The sequence below is a fragment of the Dendrobates tinctorius genome, unplaced genomic scaffold (genome assembly GCF_039654945.1).
Source record: "Dendrobates tinctorius isolate UK_male_01 unplaced genomic scaffold, ASM3965494v1 ptg000006l, whole genome shotgun sequence".
NCBI classification, from domain to species: domain Eukaryota; kingdom Metazoa; phylum Chordata; class Amphibia; order Anura; family Dendrobatidae; genus Dendrobates; species Dendrobates tinctorius.
The window spans coordinates 15312893-15334773 of record NW_027361674.1 but is presented as its reverse complement, the minus strand read 5'-3'; the positions used below and the strand labels follow the sequence as shown (position 1 = coordinate 15334773).

Below are 21881 nucleotides of genomic sequence, written 5' to 3'. Positions count from 1 at the left end.
GCATTAGAAGTTGATCTTTTTGTAGGCTATTACGTTAGGAAGAGGTCTTGCCTATCCATTGGGTATGGCTATCACTTTGGTGTAGGTTGTTGCAACGTCTTAGTAATGAAAGGAGAAGATTCATCAAGTGATAATGATAGCATTGATTTAGCAAAACTAGCCACTAACTGACCAAATAACACTAATTAAGTTAAAGGGGTTGTTTGTTTCATCTCAGAAAGTTGTCACCTATTCACAGGATAGTTGCTAATTATCTAAACAGTGAAGCTCAGACCTCTGGGACTTCCATCTACTCCGAGAACAGTGCTAAAAAATGCCCCTTTAGAAGGGAGAGGAGGCCGCGCATGCGCAATACAGCTCTATTAATGGTCAATAAAACTGCCAGAGGTAGCCAAATGCAATGCTTGGTCATCTCCGGTAGTTCTATAGTTGTGAAGCACATGTCAGACCCCCAGTTTCCATTGGGACACATTGCAGCTCACTTCCATTTCAATGAATGGGGCTGAGCTGTAATTTATTTATTCCTGTTGCTTATATAGCACCATCATATTAGCGTTGTGTAAATAGTGTGAGGCACATTGGAGAACAGATGTGGCAGAAGGAAAGCCATGTTTTTCTAATTCTATACAACCCCTTTTAAAGGAATCTGTCACCAGGTTTTTGCTTTCCCATCTGAAACCGGCATGATTTAAGGGCAGAGACACTGATTCCAGCGATGAATCACTTATTGGGCGGCTTGCTGTAATTGAAAAAAAAAAAAAATCACTGTTTTCTCTCCTTCAGATTTAGCAGTTCTCTGAATGCTGAGTTCTCTCTAATCCTGCCCCTTTCACTTATTGGCAGCTTTCTGCCTATTTACGGTGTGCACAAAAAGCTACCAATCAGTGGTGGGGGCATGGTTGGACTATCTGGCAGCAAGTTTGCGTGTCATCTAGTGATAATCTCCTGTTGATAAAAAAGTTATTTTACCAAAACTACAGCAAGCAGCCCAGTAAGTGATACATCACTGGAATCTGAGATTAAGTTGCAAACAACTGGTGACAGATTCTCTTTAAGAAGCAGTAAAAGATAATTCATGGAATCTGGTTATTTTGCATCGATATTGTTGTACGATTCGCCCCATTGAATAAAGGTTTTATCAAATCTCGTTTCTCGTTTTGATATCTCCTTAACCATCTAGTTTTCTCTGCTTGAGGCTTTTGTACACAAATCAGTTTTAACAACCAGGGAATTTCTCTGCCGTCCGTCTGCCTTGTGTCATTGAATCCGTACATGTCACTAACATCTGTGTCACTTGTAGTACGTTGCTTCCCAACTTCTGGGGCTCTTGATGTCTCTGCTGTCTTCCTGTCGTGGCGTCTTAAGTATTTCATCATAATGTCCTTACGTCAGGAGGCAGTGAGTCTTGTGCTTTATTTTTTGTATTCTTGACTATGTGCTAGGCGGGGTTCTGGTTCTCCTCAGGGCGATCTCTTATCTCTCTTTTAATTAATAACAGAACCATCTAAAAAAAAATAAAAAAATCGCAAACTGTTCTGCAAAGTCCCTACTTGTCCCATTCTCCCCCTATTAGATTGTTTCCCAGGGATCCTATATAGTAAGGCTGGTAATGCACTTAGTGTACTGAGCGGTCAGCCCACAGCTATTCCTTATGACTTCTTATACGTATGCACACTCTGTTCAGTTGAGCGTGCATGTGGTATCAATAGGGAGAGGGGATTAAGCAGCGACCCGACACATTTTATTGCCTTTAAAGGGGTTAGCCCAAATTCTAACAACATATCAACTGTTCAAAGGATAGCTGGGATCACTAGGGGTCCAACTTCTGGGACACCATTGATTTAGAGAATGAGGGTCTTAAGTTCCCCATACACATCATACTAACGTCTGCTGAAGCCGCCGATATTGATGGGTTTGCCAACAATCTAATGCGTATGGGGGCGCCAGCCAACTGATGGACGGGGGAGATGTCAATTGTGCATGTCCAATTTTGGACTGCTGATCGCATTGTTCTCCCGGAGATGAGCTGCTGACAGACGTGTCAGTCAGCAGCTTTTTCATAGAGAACACAAGAACCCTATGGGTAAAATATTGAGCTTGTAAAGCAGGGAGGGATTTCTAAATTTATTGTTTACTGCCCCTTACCTAGGGAATCGGTCACCGATGCAATCTATCAGTAGTGGCTGATCAGGCCCAGTGCTTACCAGCTCTTTACATTAGAGTTTGTATGCACTGCTCAGTGCCACCGCTCTTCTCAGATGTTGCACAAGCAACATCTTCTTATATAGAAGCATTGAATAGAGTATGCAGTTCGGCCTAATGGCATGTTGATGCCACTGGTCTGAACTGTCAATCAAGCAGGAGCGCTAGATTCCCCAATCAAGTAGGAAGAGGCAAGGAAGCTGGGTGCTTCCGAAGAAGATGAGACAAGCCCTTTAAATTCTCCCTTTGAAAGAAGCGATGGTCCTGAATACACTCCATTCATTGTCGATGAGACTGACCCAGGACCCCAATCTTCAGATTAATGGGTTGCCCAGTGTTTCCAGAAATGCTGATGGCTTTACAAAATATATAGAAAAAGTAAGCATAAAATCGTTTAAATAAAGGGATTAAATCCATTAAATGAAAACCTCTTTGTAGATTTACTCTAATCTACAAAAAAACAAGGTAAAATGTAAGGCCAGAATTACCTAATAAATTGCAAAAATATGATATTTTTATCCAGCATATACTAGAAGTAAACTATGCAGGATGTGATAAATATCTACTAAGACAGAAAGAACCTTAATTTCAATAATGCTTATTCTGTAGCTCACGGATTTAAAATTGTGGCGATCAAGAAGACTTGAATACCCGATGAACAAATTCTGGTCATGGTTTTAGACATGGCTGGCCAAAATTTTTTCCAGCCGGTTTCTTCTTGGATATCCCGCATGTGTGAAGCGGTTCACCTGACCGGAGGTGCCCCAACCAACCCAACTACAAATGTAATCAAACCAAACTCCAGTACGATCAAGGATGAAAGTTTACAGCTAAATGAATATGATCCCAGCCTCGATGACTTTCCTGAAGAAGAGTTTTTGAGTAAGAACCCACCACTAGTTCACAACTCAGATGCCGAGTCCTGGACTTCTGAAGATGAAGAGAAAACCAGTAAACTGGAACATAAACTTCAAGTCAGTCCGGAAGTAGTGAAAGTCTACAAAGACACACCACGTTATGAGATATCCAAGTCAACACTTACAAACCAGGAGGAGAGCCTTCTGCTAGAGACCCTTTCTTCAATCCCAGGAGATGAAGAATATGTGAATAATGAAATAAAAACTCTTTTGAGAGACCTTGAAACACCAACTTTTAGTTCTGTAGGAACAATTAATGGTAAGAAACGTCTCAGGTAAGATCTTCGTCTTTCTTCTTCTACCCAACATCTTTAACACCTTTGTTGTTTGCCTTGGAATTTATTAAATATATTGTTCTAGTTAATGCATCGCTGACAGCAATTTTTGACAATTAATTCTCTCTAAAATGTTTATCTGCTGCAGATTCAAAGCACATAATAATGCTTCATTGTAAAGTCCATAATTGCCAGGAAGTGGATCTGCTATTTTTATTCATAGCTTCAATTCTTTGGTACCCTTCTTGAACTATAACGCCACATACCTCAGAGAACTAACATGTATGAACTGACCAATATTTCCTAGCCAATGATCCCTGGCTTTTAGGGCGACTTGTTATAAATGGATGGATTCATTTAATTCTGCTCCAAGCTATTTGGTAAAGCTGGCGGTAAATCCATGCTATTCTACACCACAGATGTTTTACCCCGTCCACCAGGCTTTTTGAGAAAGGAGTAGAAGTAACTGAAGTTAATTGTCTAATAATGATTTTTAATAAGAAGAATTGCATGTATAAATTGCAAAATGTAATACATTTGCTTAGAGTTTCTATACTTTTTTCTCTTATATATGTGATAGTGCCTGACATGCCCTGCAGATTGGTGCCTGAAATGCCCAGCAGATTGGTGGGGGTCTGGGGGAGGGATGAGGCACAGAATGGTGTATAGGTTTATAGACTTTAAGCTTATGAGTCCAAGTGCATTCAGTCTCCACCCACTAAGCCAGACAGACTTTCAGCTGCAGCTTGAAGTAAGCAGTGTGAGTTCTCAGCATGGAGGAGGGACATTGAGGAGTTGCCAATAAGGCTAGATGGTTGGAAAATCGGAAGTAGCAGAGAGGAGGGACACTGCCAATCAGGCTAGGTGGCAAAGAATCAGCAGCAGAGGAGATCTCATCAGGCTAAGTGGGCAGTGGTTCAGCAGCAAGGAGAAGGTACACCAAGAAGCTGTCAATTGGGCTAGATAGTTGAGATTAAGCAAAAGAAGGAAGGAAGGAAGGACATTGAGGAGCTATCACCCCATCTAGGTGGATGTAGATTCAGCAGAAGCAGGCAGGAGGGATATTGTGGAGCTATCAACCCAGCTAGGTGGATGGAGATTCAGCATAAGCAGGCAGGAGGGACATTGAGGAGCTATCAGTCCAGCTAGGTGGATGGAGATTCAGCTGAAGCAGGCAGGAGGGATATTAAGGAGCTATCAACCCAGCTAGGTGGATGGAGATTCAGCTGAAGCAAGCAGAAGCAATATTAAGGAGCTAGCAACCCAGCTAGGTGGATGGAGATTCAGCATAAGCTGGCAGGAGGGACATTGAGGAGCTATCAATCCAGCTAGGTGGATGGAGATTCAGCTGAAGCAGGCAGGAGGGATATTAAGGAGCTATCAACCCAGCTAGGTGGATGGAGATTCAGCTGAAGCAGGCAGGAGGGATATTAAGGAGCTATCAACCCAGCTAGGTGGATGGAGATTCAGCTGAAGCAAGCAGAAGCAATATTAAGGAGCTAGCAACCCAGCTAGGTGGATGGAGATTCAGCATAAGCTGGCAGGAGGGACATTGAGGAGCTATCAATCCAGCTAGGTGGATGGAGATTCAGCTGAAGCAGGCAGGAGGGATATTAAGGAGCTATCAACCCAGCTAGGTGGATGGAGATTCAGCTGAAGCAGGCAGGAGGGATATTAAGGAGCTAGCAACCCAGCTAGGTGGATGGAGATTCAGCTGAAGCAAGCAGAAGCAATATTAAGGAGCTAGCAACCCAGCTAGGTGGATGGAGATTCAGCAAAAGCAGATATAAGTGACACTGAGCTGCAAATCAGGGTATGTGGACAGAGGTTCATCAGCTGCAGGGAGAAGGGACAATGTGAAGCTATCAATCAGACTATGGTAGGTGGGCAGAGGTTTAGCAGGAAAAAGGGACACTGAGAAGCTGTTAATCCGGTGAGGTGGAACAAGATTAAGTTTAATTTTCAACATGACCCAATAGTCTTGTATAAATAAGTAGAATAGAGTTTTTACTAGAATTTCCCTGTAATCCTTTCCTTTGATTGGGAAATAGTTATCCATTTTATCTCCATGCTGTTGCTACATGAAGTGTTATAATTGGCCATTATCTTATGAGAGATGTACAGGTGCTTCTCACTAAATTAGAATATCAAAAAGTTAATTTATTTCAGTTCTTCAAAACAAAAAGTGAAAACTCATATATTATATATGTTAGGCGTCATGTTCCTGCAGCTGCAAAGCGGGAATCCAGAGCCTTGCACCCAGTGGTCTCCCATTCTCCACCAACCACTCAGGAGCCTGCACAGCAATCTCGGCGTCCCAGACGCTCTGCTCAGACCAGCTCTGTAGGACTGGTTGTTGCTGCCACCTCTGGGTCAGTAATAGCGGCGCAGGCTGTCCTGCAGGAGCCACTCCAGAGGCCAAGTCCTCTTGTCGCGCTACTGGGCATGCTCACGAGACGCTCTCCCATTGGAGATCGGGAGTCACGTGCTCAGGTCCTCCTCCTGATCTGATTGGTCCATCTCAGAGATCTGGAAGGTCCCAGAAGCGCACGGCTATTAAAGGCCCGCATGGCCGCTCGGCCATGCGCTAGTATAGACTCTAATTGCTACTGTGTGAATGGTGATGGATGTATGGACTGCAAATGACTCATTAAGATTCCCCTCCCTCTGATATTACGAGTACGTTTAGGGATCTAGTTATAGAGTCAGCGCCAGTCAGTGGCAAGTTACTGGCCGCACGGCACATCCTCCACAGTGCTAGTGTCCGACAGTTCGCCCCTCTTGGACACTGTCATATTGTGGCTGGGTCAGTCGCCGCGCTGCAGTAGCAGCACTAGTTGGAGTCCGCGGTAGCGACGCCGCATGTACGGTAGGTCTAGACGGACACCGCCCTGAGTCTTGGGCTTCGTCCTGTGACCACATACCGTGCGTGCACTTCGCTGAGTCCTGTGAGGTCAACAGGCTCGGCATTTATGTTCATGCCTTAGGCGACTCTGTGAATCAACAGAGTGCGCCCAGCGCACATCGGGTGACGTATAACCCGCGTGCGCTATACCGCCATATAGCGCGTCTGCCATTGTCTAGCAGCGGTTTTAACACCTACTGCACGGTGGACCCTGGGCGGCGAACGCACTTTCTATTATTTAATATTTAGTGCGTTCCGCCGTCCCTAACATTATATTAGCGCCAGGGTCTGGCTAGTAATGGCAGACGTGCAACAGCTTCGGCAGTACATTCGGCAGCTGGAGAGCAGGTTGATGGCTATTGAGAGCTCCACCTCAGCTGCGAATGCTACAGTGGCCATTGCCCAGACAGTCGCAGAGGCTGTCTCGCGTGTGCCCACACCCACACCAGTGCCGACAATGTCCCGCCTCCCGTTGCCCGATACATTTTCTGGTGACAGCGCTGCCTGCAGGGGTTTCGTGAGCCAGTGCTCTATCCAGCTCTATTCCCTACAGAGCGGGCTAAGGTGGGGTTTATCTTCTCCCTCTTGTCGGGCAGGGTGTTAGAATGGGCCACGCCGCTGTGGGAGCGTGGTGATCCCGTGGTTCTGAGCGCTGCTCAGTTCCCAAACTCTCTAAAACAGGTCTTTTTGGGACCACGGGTCACTCACGACACCTCTCTCCAGCTACTAGCTTTAACACAGGGCTCCCTCTCGGTCAGCCACTATGCCGTTCGTTTTCGGACACTGGCTTCTGAGTTGGAGTGGCCTGATAAGGCGCTCGTCCCTGTGTTCTGGAGGGGTTTGGCGGAGCATGTCAAAGATGCTCTAGATACCAGGGAGGTTCCCGTAACTCTGGAGGAGTTGATTACTATTTCCACCCGCATTGATCTCCGTTATATTGAGCGCGGTATGGAGCGAGCTCGAACCAGACAGAGGGTTAGGTTGGCTCCTGCCTTCTCTGTACCTCTTGAACCCACGGAGGTGTCTCACACCGGCTCTAAGCCGCATCCGGTGCGAAGCTCCGCACGCTGTTATCAGTGCCGGCAGTTTGATCACTCGGCTAACATGTGTCCACAGCAGTCGAAAAAACGATCACGCCCCGTGGTCGTAGGAGGGGGGTCTATCTGATATGAAACCCAAACTGGTATTCCGAGGGACGTTAGATAGCGGTGCTTCCACCTGGGAGGTAGAGGTCACGGTGGACTCCGGGGCAGAAGGAAATTTCATGTCTTCATCCTTCGCCCAAAAGCACGCTATCCCGCTGGTGCTACTGCCCCATCCCATGACTATCAGGGTGGTTAATGGTGCACCTTTACCATCTCAGGTCATCCACCAGACGGCACCTCTTGGTCTCTCTATCTCACCATCTCACCACGAGACCTTGTCCCTGTTCATTTTGCCAGATGGCATCGACCAGGTGCTTCTCGGAGTTCCCTGGCTCCGTTACCATTCCCCTCATATTGATTGGTCTTCGGGGAATATACTGGGTTGGAGCAAGGACTGTGAGGGGAGGTGCATGAGGGGCAGTGTCCAAGTAGCCTCCACAGAAGTGCCCGCGGACCTTTCCGCGCTTCCTACACACTACCGGCAGTACGCGGACGTTTTCTCCAGAAAGTCTGCGGAGACGCTTCCGCCACACCGTCCATACGATTGCCCAATAGACCTATTGCCAGGCGCGGAACCTCCTAGAGGCCGCATGTATTCTCTATCTCTCCCTGAGACGGAGGCTATGTCACAATATATCTGGGAGAACCTGGCAAGAGGTTTTATCAGAAAATCGGTGTTGCCGGCTAGTGCAGGGTTCTTCTTCGTGCAGAAGAAGAGTGGAGAGTTGTACCCCTGCATTGACTACAGAGGTCTCAACGCCATTACTGTAAAAAAACAAATACCCTCTTCCTTTGATCTCTGAGTTGTTTGACAGGTTGCGAGGGGCCCAGCTCTTTACGAAATTGGATCTACAGGGGCGTACAACCTGATCCGCATACGTGAAGGAGACGAGTGGAAGACAGCCTTTAATGCCAGGGATGGCCACTATGAGTATTTGGTCATGCCCTTCGGCCTCTGTAATGCGCCTGCTGTCTTCCAGGACTTCTTAAAATGACATCTTTCGCGATATGCTTTCCACCTCGGTGGTGGTCTATCTGGATGACATTCTCATCTTTTCTCCAGATTTGACCTCTCAACGGAGAGATGTCTGCAAGGTCTTCGACCGTTTGCGGGCGAATTCTCTCTTCGCCAAGCTGGAGAAATGCCAGTTTGAGCAGGAGTCCTTGCCGTTCCTGGGCTACATCATCTCGGCCCATGGATTGGCTATGGATCCTGCCAAATTGCAAGCAGTAATGGACTGGCAGGAGCCCCATTCCTTGAAAGCGGTGCAGCGCTTTTTGGGGTTCGTTAATTATTATCGTCAGTTCATTCCCCATTTCTCCACACTGGTAGCTCCTTTGGTCGCTCTCACCAAGAAAGGAGCCAATCCTAAGGTTTGGTCAGAGCCGGTCTCCACGGCCTTTTCTTCTCTGAAGTCCCATTTTGCTGGCGCTCCTATCCTCCACCGTCCCGATGTAGATAAACCCTTTATCTTAGAGGTGGATGCATCATCCGTCGGTGCAGGAGCAGTCATTTTCCAGAAGGATGCTCAAGGTTGGAAGCATCCCTGCTTCTATTTCTCAAAGACCTTCTCACCGGCGGAGAGGAATTACTCCATCGGGGACAGGGAGTTGCTGGCCATGAAACTGGCCTTTTCTGAGTGGAGACATCTCCTGGAGGGAGCCCGGTTTCCCTTCCAGGTGTACACTGACCATAAAAACATGGTCTATTTGCAAACGGCCCAGCGCTTGAACTCTCGTCAAGCTAGGTAGTCGCTCTTCTCCCGCTTCCGCTTCACCTTGCACTAATAATAATAATAATAAATTTTATTTTTATAGCGCCGACATATTCCGCAGCACTTTACATTTCAGAGGGGATTTGTACAGACAATAGACATTACAGCATAACAATAATCACATACAGTAGATTATAACAAATACCAAGAGGAAAGAGGGCCCTGCTCGCAAGCTTACAGTCTATGAGGAAAGAGGTAGACACGAAAGGTGGGTGGTAACAGTTGCCCTGATTGTATGGACCAGCCATAATGTTAAGTGTGTGACAGTACAGACACAGAGGGCTAATGGATGCATAAAGCATGTGGGAACATGAAGCGGGAAATCTGGTTATGGTAAAACTTTTGGCTGTGCCACACAGGGATAGATTAGGTTAATGTGTTGAGGCGATAGGCCAGTCTGAATAAATGCGTTTTTAGGGCACGCTTAAAATTGTTGGGATTGGGGACTAGTATTGACCTGGGAAGTGCATTCCAAAGAATTGGCGCGGCACGTGTAAAGTCTTGGAGACGGGAGTGGGAGGTTCTGACTATTGAGGATGCTAACCTCAGGTCATCAGCAGAACGGAGGGCGTGGGTAACTACCTGACCTGCACTACCTGTCTGGAGAGAAGAACGTCCGTGCGGATGCTCTCTCTCGCTCGGTGGTCTCAGCAGAGCAAGAGGAGGCTGAGCCTCGGCTAATCGTCCCCACGGAGAGCCTGAGGACCATGGCTCCGGTCGCTCTTGAGGCAGTTCCGCCGGGCAAGACCTTTGTCCCTCCTCGCCTGCGGCCGGAGGTCCTTGCGTGGGCACACGCATCCAGTGTGGGTGGTTACTTTGGCATTAAGCGGACCACAGAACTCCTGGCAAGGTCTTATTGGTGGCTGCACATGGCTCGGGACACAAAAGAGTACATTCAAGCATGTGTCTCTTGTGCTCGGAACAGGTCCTCTAGGCAGAGGCCGGCTGGGTTACTGTATCCCTTGCCGGTGGCAGACAGACCCTGGGAGATGGTTGGCATGGACTTTGTGGTCGGCCTGCCCAAGTCCGGTGATAGCACGGTCATCTCGGTGGTTACCGATCATTTCTCTAAAATGGTGCATCTGGTGCCACTCTCGCATGGCTGCCTTTCGCTCGCGGTCTCGCCACACTGTTCATAAAGCATGTTTTTCGTTTGCACAGTATGCCGGACAAAATAGTCAGTGACCGAGGTCCCCAATTTGCGTCTCGGTTTTGGAGGGAGCTCTGCAGTCTACTCAGTATCGAGCTAAACTTGTCCTCCGCCTATCACCCCGAGACGAACGGGTTGGTTGAGAGAGCCAATCAAACTCTGGTTACGTACCTGCGACATTTTGTCTCTGCCAGGCAGGATGACTGGGCATCTTTACTACCGTGAGCTGAATTTGCCCTGAATAATGCAGTGGCTGATTCCACTGGTCAGACGCCGTTCCTTCTTAATTACGGCCAGCATCCACGCGTCCCTGTGCCGATGCCAGTGTCTTCCACTGATTCCAGGGTGGCAGACTGGGCAGTGGAGGCTCGCGACATTTGGGATCGCACCCAGGATGCTATTCGAGCCTCTAAAGAGAGAATGAGAGCGTCAGCCGACACACATCGGCGTCCCGCTCCAACCTTTGCCCCTGGCGACTTGGTGTGGCTCTCTGCTTGAAATATCAAGCTGTGGGCCGAGTCCTCCAAGTTCACTCCGCGATACATTGGTCCCTTCAAAGTCCTCGAGCGCATCAGCTCAGTGGTCTACCGTCTGGCTCTTCCACCACACTTGGCCATCTCTGACGTCTTCCACATGTCCCTTCTCAAGCCTGTTCACATGGCTCGGTTTTCCGAGTCATCTGCCGGGACATCAGACCTGTCCTCGGATGAGTTTGAGGTCAACGCCATTGTAGGACACAGGATTGTGCGTGGCAAAAATTTTTATTTGGTGGACAGAAAAGCAGATATAAGTGACACTGAGCTGCAAATCAGGCTATGTGGACAGAGGTTCATCAGCTGCAGGGAGAAGGGACAATGCGAAGCAGTCAATCAGACTACGGTAGGTGGGCAGAGGTTTAGCAGGAAAAAGGGACACCGAGAAGCTGTTAATCCGGTGAGATGGAACAAGATTAAGTTTAAACTTTCAGAAAGAATTATACAGCCATTTAACATGAGTTTTCAAAGTAACTACACCAGCCTCCTCAGGTCTAATAGAGCTATTCATTAATATTTGTAGTTTTAGTTGTGAAATCTGGTGGCTTGATGATTGATCTGCTTTAAAACATTAACTGTCCAGTAATTGAGTAAACTAACATTTTCAACATGCCCCAATAGTCTTGTATAAATAAGTCGAATAGAGTTTTTACTAGAATTTCCTTGCAATCCTTTCCTTTGATTGGGAAATAGTTATCCATTTTATCTCCCTGCTGTTGCTACATGAAGTGGTAAAGTGGTATAATTGGCCATTATCTTATGAGAGATGTACAGGTGCTTCTCACTAAATTAGAATATCAAAAAGTTAATTTATTTCAGTTCTTCAAAACAAAAAGTGAAAACTCATATGTTAGGCGTCAGGTTCCTGCAGCTGCACAGCAGGAATCCAGAGCCTTGCATCCAGTGGTCTCCCATTCTCCACTGACCGCTCAGGAGCCTGCACAGCAATCTCGGCGTCCCAGACGCTCTACTCAGACCAGCTCTGTAGGACTGGTTGTTGCTGCCACCTCTGGGTCAGCAATAGCAGTGCAGGCTGTCCTGCACCAAGTCACTCCAGAGGCTAAGTCCTCTCGTCGCGCTACTGGGCATGCTCACGAGACGATCTCCCATTGGAGATCGGGAGTCACGTGCTCAGGTCCTTCTCCTGATCTGATTGGTCCTTCTCAGAGATCTGGAAGGTCCCGGAAGCGCACGGCTATAAAAGGCCCGCATGGCCATGCGCTAGTATAGACTCTGATTGCTACTGTGTGAATGGTGATGGATGTATGGACTGCAAATGACTCATTAAGATTCCCCTCCCTCTGATATTACGAGTGCGTTTAGGGATCTAGTTATAGAGTCAGCGCCAGTCAGTGGCAAGTTACTGGCCGCACAGCACATCCTCCACAGTGCTAGCGTCCGACAGTGCGCCCCTCTTGGGCACTGTCGCATTGCGGCTGGGTCAGTCGCCGCACTGCTGTAGCAGCACTAGTTGGAATCCGCGGTAGCGACGCCGCACGCACGGTAGGTCTAGACGGACACCGCCCTGAGTCTTGGGCTTCGTCCTGTGACCACAAACCGTGCGTGCACTTCGCTGAGTCCCGTGAGGTCAACAGGCTCGGCATTTATGTTCATGCCTTAGGCTACTCTGTGAACTGCACGGTGGACCCTGGGCGGCGAATGCACTTTCTATTATTTAATATTTAGTGCGTTCTGCCGTCCCTAACAATATAATAATTGCAAACAGAGGGATCTATTTCAAGTGTTTATTTCTGTTAATGTTGATGATTACGGCTTACAGCCAATGAAAACCCAAAAGTTATTATCTCAGTAAATTAGAATTAACAAAAAAACACCTCCATAGGCTTCCTAAGCGTTTAAAAAGGTCCCTTAATTTGTTTCAGTAGGTTCCACAATCATGGGGAAGACTGCTGACTTGACAGATGTCCAGAAGGCAGTCACTGACACACTCCACAAGGAGGGTAAGCCACAAAAGGTCATTGCTAGAGAAGCTGGCTGTTCAGAGTGCCGTATCCAAGCATATTAATGGAGAGTTGAGTGGAAGGAAAAAGTGTTGTAGAAAAAGGTGCACAAGCAACCGGGATAATCACAGCCTTGAAAGTATTGTTAAGAAAAGGGCATTCAAATATTTGGGGGAGATTCAGAAGGAGTGGACTGCTGCTGGAGTCATTGGTTCAAGAGCCACCACACACAGACGTATCCAGGACATGGACTACAAGTGTCACATTCCTTGTGTCATGCCACTCATGACCAATAGGCAACGCCAGAAGCATCTTACCTGGGCCAAGGAGAAAAAGAACTGGACTGTTTCCTGTGGTACAAGGTGTTGTTTTCAGATGAAAGTAAATTTTGCATTTCATTTGGAAATCAGGGTCCCAGAGTCTGGAGGAAGAGTGGAGAGGCCACAATCCAAGCTGCTTGAGGTCTAGTGTGAAGTTTCCACAATCAGTGATGGTTTTGGGAGCCATGTCGTCTGCTGGTGTAGGTCCACTGTGTTTTATCAAGACCAAAGTCAACGTGGCCATCTACCAGAAAATTTTAGAGCACTTCATGCTTCCCTCCAAGCTTTTTGGAGATGGAAATTTCATTCTCCAGCAGGACTTGGCACCTGTCCACACTGCCAAAATTACAAATACCTGGTTTACAAACAACAGTATCACTGTGCTTGATTGGCCAGCAAACTCGCCGGACCTTAACCCCATAGAGAATCTATGGGGTATTGTCAAGAGGAAGATGAGAGACACCATACCCAACAATGCAGACGAGCTGAAGGCTGATATCAAAGCAACCTGGGCTTCCATAACACCTCAGCAGTGCCACAGGCTGATCACCTCCATGCCACGCCGTATTGATGCAGTAATTAATGCAAAAGGAGCCCCGACCAAGTATTGAGTGTGTTTACTGAACATACCTTTCAGTAGGGCAACATTTCAGATTTTAAAATAATTTTTCAAGCTGGTGTTATAAAGTATTCTAATTTACTGAGATAATGACTTTTGGGTTTTCATTGGCTGTAAGCCATAATCATCAGCATTAACAAAAAGAAACACTTGAAATAGATCACACTGTTTGTAATGACTCTATCTAATATGAGATTCACTTTTTATATTGAAGAACTGCAATAAATTAACTTTTTGATAATATTCTACTTTTGTGAGAAGTACCTGTATATTCTCCTGGTTACATTGCATATGATATTTTGTCTTACAGAATAATCATATTTCCTGTGGATTAATAGCCCGTTCTGTTCACAAACCTTTCATACTCACTGACCCACTTTGCATTGTTTAAAATGGCCGCCTGTAAGATAAGTTGCCACAAATGGAATGATATGTTGAAAGCTTTTTGTTTCCATGGAAACACTTCTGGATTCTTATTGCAGACACAGTTGTCAATGGCGACGTGACAGAGAAAATAAATCCTCTTCACCCGGTCAGCGCTGATTATATGGTACAATGGCTTTCCAGACTGGTAATTGATCGAAATGGGGATTTTGTTGTTCAGTTTAGATCTTCGAGTTAATTCTCCATATGGGTGTTACAGAAATCACTCAGTTCCTCAATCATTCATACTGCCTAAAAAATATCCTCCCATGTACGTACAGATGCATCTCACAAAATTAGAATATCATCAAAAAGTTAATTTATTTCAGTTCTTCAATACAAAAAGTGAAACTCCTATATTATATAGAGTCATTACAGAGTGATCTATTTCACGTGTTTATTTCTGTTAATGTTGATGATTACGGCTTACAGCCAATGAAAACCCAAAAGTCATTATCTTAGTAAATTAGAATACTTTATATCACCAGCTTGAAAAATGATTTTAAAATCCGAAATGTTGGCCTACTGAAATATATGTTCAGTAAATGCACTCAATACCTGGTCGGGGCTCCTTTTGCATCAATGCAGCGTGGCATGGAGGCGATCAGCCTGTGGCACTGCTGAGGTGTTATGGAAGCCCAGGTTGCTTTGATGGCAGTCTTCAGCTCATCTGCATTTTTGGGTCTGGTGTCTCTCATCTTCCTCTTGACAATACCCCATAGATTCTCTATAGGTTTAAGATCAGGCGAGTTTCCTGGCCAATCACGCACAGTGATACTGTTGTTTTTAAACCAGGTATTGGTACTTTTGGCAGTGTGGACAGGTGCCAAGTCCAGCTGGAGAATGACATTTCCATCTCCAAAAAGCTTGTCGGCAGAGGGAACCATGAAGTGTTCTAAAATTTCCTGCTAGACGGCTGCACTGACTTTGCTCTTGATAAAACAATGGACCTACACCAGCAGATGACATGGCTCCTGAAACCATCATTGATTGTGGATGCTTCACACTAGACCTTGGAAATCAAGGTCCCAGACTCTGGAGGAAGAGTGGAGAGGCACACAATCCAAGCTGCTTAAAGTCTGGGAGTCATTCATGTGTTTTTTAGCAAACTCTATGCAGACTTTCATATGTCCTGCACTGAGGAGAGGCTTCTGTTTGGCCACTCTGCCATAAAGGCTCGACTGGTGGAGGGCTGCAGTGATAGTTGACTTTGTGGAATTTTCTCCCATCTCCCTACTGCATCAGTGGAGCTCAGCCATGGTGATCTTGGGGTTCTTCTTTACCTCTATCACTAAGGCTCTTCTCCCACAATTGCTCAGTTTGGCTTGACGGCCAGGTCTAGGAAGACTTCTAGTGGTCGCAGACTTCTTCCATTTAAGGATTATGGAGGCCACTGTGCTCTTAGGAACCTTGAGTACAGCAGAAATTCAGATCTGCGAATTGCCACAATTCTGTCTCTGAGCTCCTTGGCCAGTTCCTTTGACCTCATGATTCTCATTTGGTCTGACATGCACTGTGAGCTGTGTGGTCTTATATAGACAGGTGCCTTTACAAATCAGGTCCTATCAGTTTAATTAAACACAACTAGACTCCAGTTAAGGAGTAAAACCATCTCAAGGAGGATCACAAAGAAATGGACAGCATGTGACTTAAATGTGAGTGTTTGAGCAAAGAGCCTGAATACTTATGACCATGTGATATTTCAGTTTTTCTTTTTTAATAAATTTACAAAAGTTTCTACATTTCTGTTTTTTTCAGTCAAGATGGGGTGCAGAGTGTACATTAATGAGAAAAAAAATGAACTTTTTTGAATTTACCAAATGGCTGCAATGAAACAAAGAGTGAAAAATTTAAAGGGGTCTGAATACTTTCCGTACCCACTGTATTTTTAATGAAATCTCTTTATAAATATACTTTTTTTTATTAACTGCTGCAGCCCCAAAACAGTTGCAAATATAGCCATATAATTTAGGTTTAATATAATCTGATGTAAATTATGTCCATATAGATCACTAATGTTCATTATCAGAAGATAAAAAGGGGTTGTTCCCTAGGATAGGTCATTAATATCAGATCGGTGGCGGTCCAACACCCGGTAGCTCCATGATTAGCTATTTTCAGCTCAAGTGGTGGCTGTCATGCACAGTGTGGAAAGACTAAGTGCAACACGAGGGGAAGGTAGGGGAAGGAAGCCCAAACACTAGGGAAAGGGAGAGTAGAGACTCCTAGGCAGATCTAATAACACCCTGCCTTTCCTACCGTCCCTGTATTGGTTCCACACTAATCGCCGAGATGGAACCTAAGCCCTGTATATCCCTAGACCTAGGCCTTCAATAGGGGAGGGGGGATGAGCACTGGTCAGTCCCCACTGAACACTAAAGACAAGAAGGGAAATGAACAAGGGGAAGCAACTTAGCTTGAGCAGACTCAGAGAGTTAACACCAAACATCCCGCAACAGCACCAGAGAGGAAGTTAGCTGACTGCTATAGCTTCAAGCCTTCACAAGGGAAAATGTGAATGTGGGGAAACGGGGGGGGGGGGGGGGGGGGTCAGTGGGTGCCCTGGTCCGCTAGTTGGAATCACATGGACCAGGGATCGTCCCGCTTAATGCCTGCTCTCACGTCACCGTTGGCATAGCGCTACTCACACTACACAGGATGAAGGTAAAACGGTGTGGCAATGCTTTATTGAACCACAAAACAGGCAGGTAACACGTAGAACAGTCCCAGCACAGTACCCAAGATGGTGCAAATTACAGAGTCTCACCCTTCTGCTGACCCGCCGGGATAATGGCAGATGTTACGTCAGAGCTCCCAAGGTCAGCTACCCCACCTGTGGTTCACACACACAGAGAAGAGGTAACAACAAGCATAGGGAGATGACAGTCCATAGAGTCCATACGAGGTCCAAAGCCAGTTGATCTGAGAATCATAACCTGGCTTATCCGAACATCTCCATGGAGTCAGGCGACCAGCGGGTCCCAATACTGGCTTTCTCCAAACATATCCATGGTTCAGAGATGGTCAATGGAGCAGATCTGTATCCTTTCAACCGGAGCCAAAAACCCCTAGGTTGTTTCCTGTAGAATGTTAGATCCATGTCCCTTGTGATGGTGCCATGATGAATCGGCTGTAGTGCTGTCTCTCGTCTGTTAGATGTTTTGCAGAATGTCTGGCTGTGTCACGCTCTCTCTGAGTCTCTTTATACAGAGGCATGTAACCTATTTTTAGATTTAGCCAATGTCCTTCAGTCCACCCTCACAGATAAGGAGAAGAATGGTGATGACCAAGTTCCCTTGTTTGATTATGTAATCTATTTGCATAGATTTTTCTCCTGTTTTTAAAATTAACAAACTATCTGGGCTAGACAGTGTATAATTAGCATATCAGTAGACCTCACTATTCATCAAGGATGAGAGCACACTATGTTATATCAAGTATCAGCTTACAAGTCAATATTCCAGAAATCAACAATTAAATCCAAAAGCCAACAAACAGATAAAAAGTCCATTCTTCTTGGTCTGCTAAGCATAGTCGTCTGGGTAATTAAGATATAATCAGGTTTCTTCACAGTGAATATCACCGGCAGTTCCATGAAGCAGACTGAGAGTTTATAAACACTCAGGTCCAGGTGTATCAATTAGAGCCGGAGGGAGGTTGCCACTGGGTCCACAAGTCAGATGGATTAAGAAGGCATCTGCAAAGCCAAACGCAGAGACCTTCTGCAGCTAGATGCAGAGCAACTGTCTGTTGCATCTGACATACCCGTGACAGTGGCCAGAAGTGTAGACAGCACCAACAGCCCAACTGCGTACACCATAAAGGGCCATTCCGAGGTACTGCAGCTTTACTCCTTTTGAAGTAAATAGGGTGAGGGCCACCCACAGATCCAAGGATATGTAATCAACATCTAATTAGTTCACAACCCCATAATATATTTGATAGAAAGAATTAGAAATATGATAAAATGTATAAAAAAAACCCATCTCCCGTAAGACATTACAGCATGACATGCTCCATACACCTGTGGATCAAACAGGTGCTCGCAGTCACATTTAATATCAGTCAATGTTTGAAGAGTTACGGTAACTTATGTGTAAAATTGTAGATACACTTAAAACGGTCACATGCAATGTAAGAGACTTTGCAATATATCTTTATCAGAAAAATCTGCCTTTTCTTCTGCACTTCTCTCCCTACCACTGCCTCCTGGACTCAACGTCCTCTCTGATATCAGCTAAAATCCATCTTGATCAGAGCAAGAAAGACTGTGAGATCACTGAGGTGTCAGGTTACTCCTATTATACTTTATGGAGAAAAGAGGTGGGTTAGTAGAGCAGTGAAGAGCAGTCAGCTTCAAGCAATGGTTTTAGTCCACTCCAAAGCTGGATTCGCAGCTGCACCGCTCAGTATTATTGTATGATGTCCTTCATGCTGCTACTTCTGTCTTTCTGTCTTCCGCTACAGAGACAGGAGAGCAGGAATCCCTTAATGGCTGAGTGTAGAAGATAGTCTCCACCCTCTAGTTCGGGAAGAAAAGCTACAGCCTGCATAGGGGAACATTTATGCATAGAGGAACATTTATGAAAAATGAAGAAGTTACATAATGGCTAGAAATAGTGTTTTTCCTCATGTACTTAAATGGTTGCTGTCTGCTTATCTTAAATGACAACTTAATGAACGTAAAGTATATGCATTGAGGAATAACCACAATACATAAAAGACAAGATGTAAGTATGTAATATATGTTCTTAATGCTGCGGTACAAGCAAATAATAATACTGATATAATGTGAATTGTAACTAGTAAAGACATTCTCGATACTGAAACCTTATTTTTTGTGGGAGTTTTGCAGATAAGGGAACAGTTAACAAGGAAATTCAGCTCTGCTACATCTCAATTCTATAAGATGTATGTAAACATGCTTAATAACCCGTATACGTGATTGATGACCCTCTGAATGTGATGTTGTGCTCTCATTTTTTGGCTCACCTCTTACATGGTGAAGCAGTACCTTTTGTGTGGGAGTATATTTTCCTAACCTTGATTTTCAGCTGCCTACACAACATCATTGACAATACTGTATTCATCCAATCTACTTTTACAGGAGAAGCTTCAAAGTGTAACTGAACATCAGAGTATACATTATTCTGGTCTATAGGGAATAAAGGTTTTATTTTTTTGGCTGGCTATAAGCTAAATAGGACCATTGCAAACCAACACAACTTTTGTAAGTCTTCAAGAAAATCTGTCAGCAGTTTTTTTTGCTAAGTAATGTGAGAGCAGCATAATGTAGGGGCTTAGGCCCTGATTCCAGCAATGTGTCACTTGCTCGTCTGTGTGTTTTCATTTTAATAAAATTAGTGTTTTATCAGCAGGAAATTATCTCTACAGGACTAGGTGTCTCGTGCTTGGTGATCCAACCACACTCCCAGCACTGACTGTACACTGTCCATAGACAAAAAGCTGCCAAAGAAAGCAGCCAATCAGTGGTGTGGGCAGGGTTATGCACAGCTCAGCATTCTGAGCTCTGCTAGACCTGCAGTAGAGAAACCAGTGATTGTGTCACAACTGCTGCACTCAATAAACTAGTTGATACATTGCTGGAATCAGGGTCTCTGTCCCTACCTCATGCAGCTGTCAGATTACATAGCAAAAACCTGCTGACAGATTCCCTTTAACCAGCCCTTATGTACCTTCAATATGATCATTGATGGGGGTCCTAGTTGTCAGACCCCCACAATTGTTAAGCAATGTCGTTTACTAACACCAGACGATCATTTACTATCATGGGAATCGCTCTTTAATCATCCTCGTGAGTGATGGGATCATCATGGGGAGTTTCCAGAATTAAGTTCAGTTGACTAAAGTTTTTGAAAACGTTTCATGAACTTGACAATTGCAGAATTACCTGGATTGTCAAACTTTTTACACCAGGATCTCACTAGTGGTGAGAACCATTCTGATGTCTTTCCTTATTAGAATCCAAGAAATGACACGTGGGAACAGAAGGTGTCAGGGGTGCTAGATAGTGCTTGGATGCCAACAAACCCCTCTGCCCTAACCAGGGTATACAAGGCTAGGACTTGAGGTATAACTTATAACATATCCTGGGTCCAAATGCAAAATTATTAATAATTTAAAAAACTAATGTGATCATATATGGCAGAAAATACATTGGCTTAAGTGCAACTGCTACCTGTTATCTCATAAGAAACCATAACATGACCTATAGGACCGGCATCAACAGATGAGTAATATAGACACCACGGGTGCTAGATATTAACACAGCCAGAGGCAAAACTTAAAGGGCTTGTCCAATAGTGACAATTTATTTTTCAAGCATGGATGATTTTAAAATAATAAATTGGAGTTTATTCCAATGTCTCCGTGGATCTAGCGAATGGCACTCTGGAGGTCTGCAGCGACTCTGGAAGCGATATCCTCTTCATTGGGGCAACGGATAGGGGAATAGAAAAGTGTCATCAGAGTACAGTCCAATGACTTTCTCTTCTAGTCAACTGAATGCTGCAGCAAATCACAGGTTGCAGCGGTCCTGTGACTTCCGAATGGAGCAGACATGCTTCCAAAGCTGGCACAGACTTCCAGAACAGCCTGGATCCGCAGAGCCGATGCTAGGCGAGTATATTTAAGTTTATTATGTTATGCTGGAAAAATTAAAGTGTATTTTACCATCGGACAACCCCTTTAAAGCTCCAGAGCCACAAGGTAAACTAGATATCACGTGCCAGCTATAATACTAATAGACTTTTATAAAGCAGAAAGACTATTGGGAAGCCTATGGCACATCAACTGCGTTTCCATGAAAGCAAGACCTACCCCGAAAATAAGCCCTTTTTGGAGTATGCTTGAAATATAAACCCTACTCCAAAAATAAGTCCTATTTACAGTCAGGGCTGCCATTGAGGTGGATTGGAGGGAGAATGAATTGGGCAACTGACCACAACCTTCATTCTTTTAGTGGCTGGCTCCACAGCATTTCTATTCTGATATTAAGACTTCTTAGGCTGGTTTCACATTAGCGTTTTTTTGTGCAGCGCATCGTGCGCATCCGTGCGCATGCATCATGCGCACCTGTGTTTAACATGGCGTGCTCATGGTTTTGTGTTTGCATGCGTTCAGCTGCGTTATCTTGCCCATGCGTTTTTTTCAGGTGTGCATCTAGACGCGCCAGACGCAACCTGTTGCATTTTTGGGTCCGTCCATGGGGTGATGGATAGATTGAGAAAGTAGATGCCTTCTACAGCGTTAAAAAAACGCATGCGTTCGCTTGCACACGGAATGCATCAAAAAAAGCATTACAGCCTGTGGGAACGCAGGCATGCTCATGGACATGCGTATGCCGTCGTTTGCGTGCGCATGCGTTTTAAGAGTAAAAACATGTCTACACACTGGAGAACGAATGCACATAAAAAATGCAAATGCATGCAAAAATGCATGATGCGTTTTTGCATGCATTTCTATTGCGCATGATGCGCTGCGCAAAAAACCGCTAATGTGAAATTAGCCTTAGGGACGTTTGGTGACATCTCGGTCATGTGAGTAGAAGCACCTTTTGAGCTAGTACAGCCATGAGTCTTCTTGGGAATGATGCAACAAGTTTTTCACACCTGGATTTGGGGATCCTCTGCCATT

General features: G+C 45.3%; 1 protein-coding gene across 6 annotated transcripts in view; it reads left to right on the top strand.

Annotated features, from left to right (window-relative positions):
• SYT16 (synaptotagmin 16) overlaps positions 1-21881 on the top strand; it is a 95560-nt gene that overhangs the window by 37311 nt on the left and 36368 nt on the right. For 3 of the 6 annotated variants that reach the window (XM_073570987.1, XM_073570975.1, XM_073570978.1), the window contains exon 3: positions 2812-3378. The exons of 1 other annotated variant lie outside the window; for it this stretch is intronic. In XM_073570987.1, coding sequence (XP_073427088.1) covers positions 2874-3378 — 505 coding nt within the window. In that variant the 5' untranslated portion in view covers positions 2812-2873. Of the gene's footprint in view, positions 1-2811; positions 3395-21881 lie in introns of those variants that run through there. 2 more of the 6 variants (XM_073570998.1, XM_073571006.1) reach the window with 2 other exon arrangements.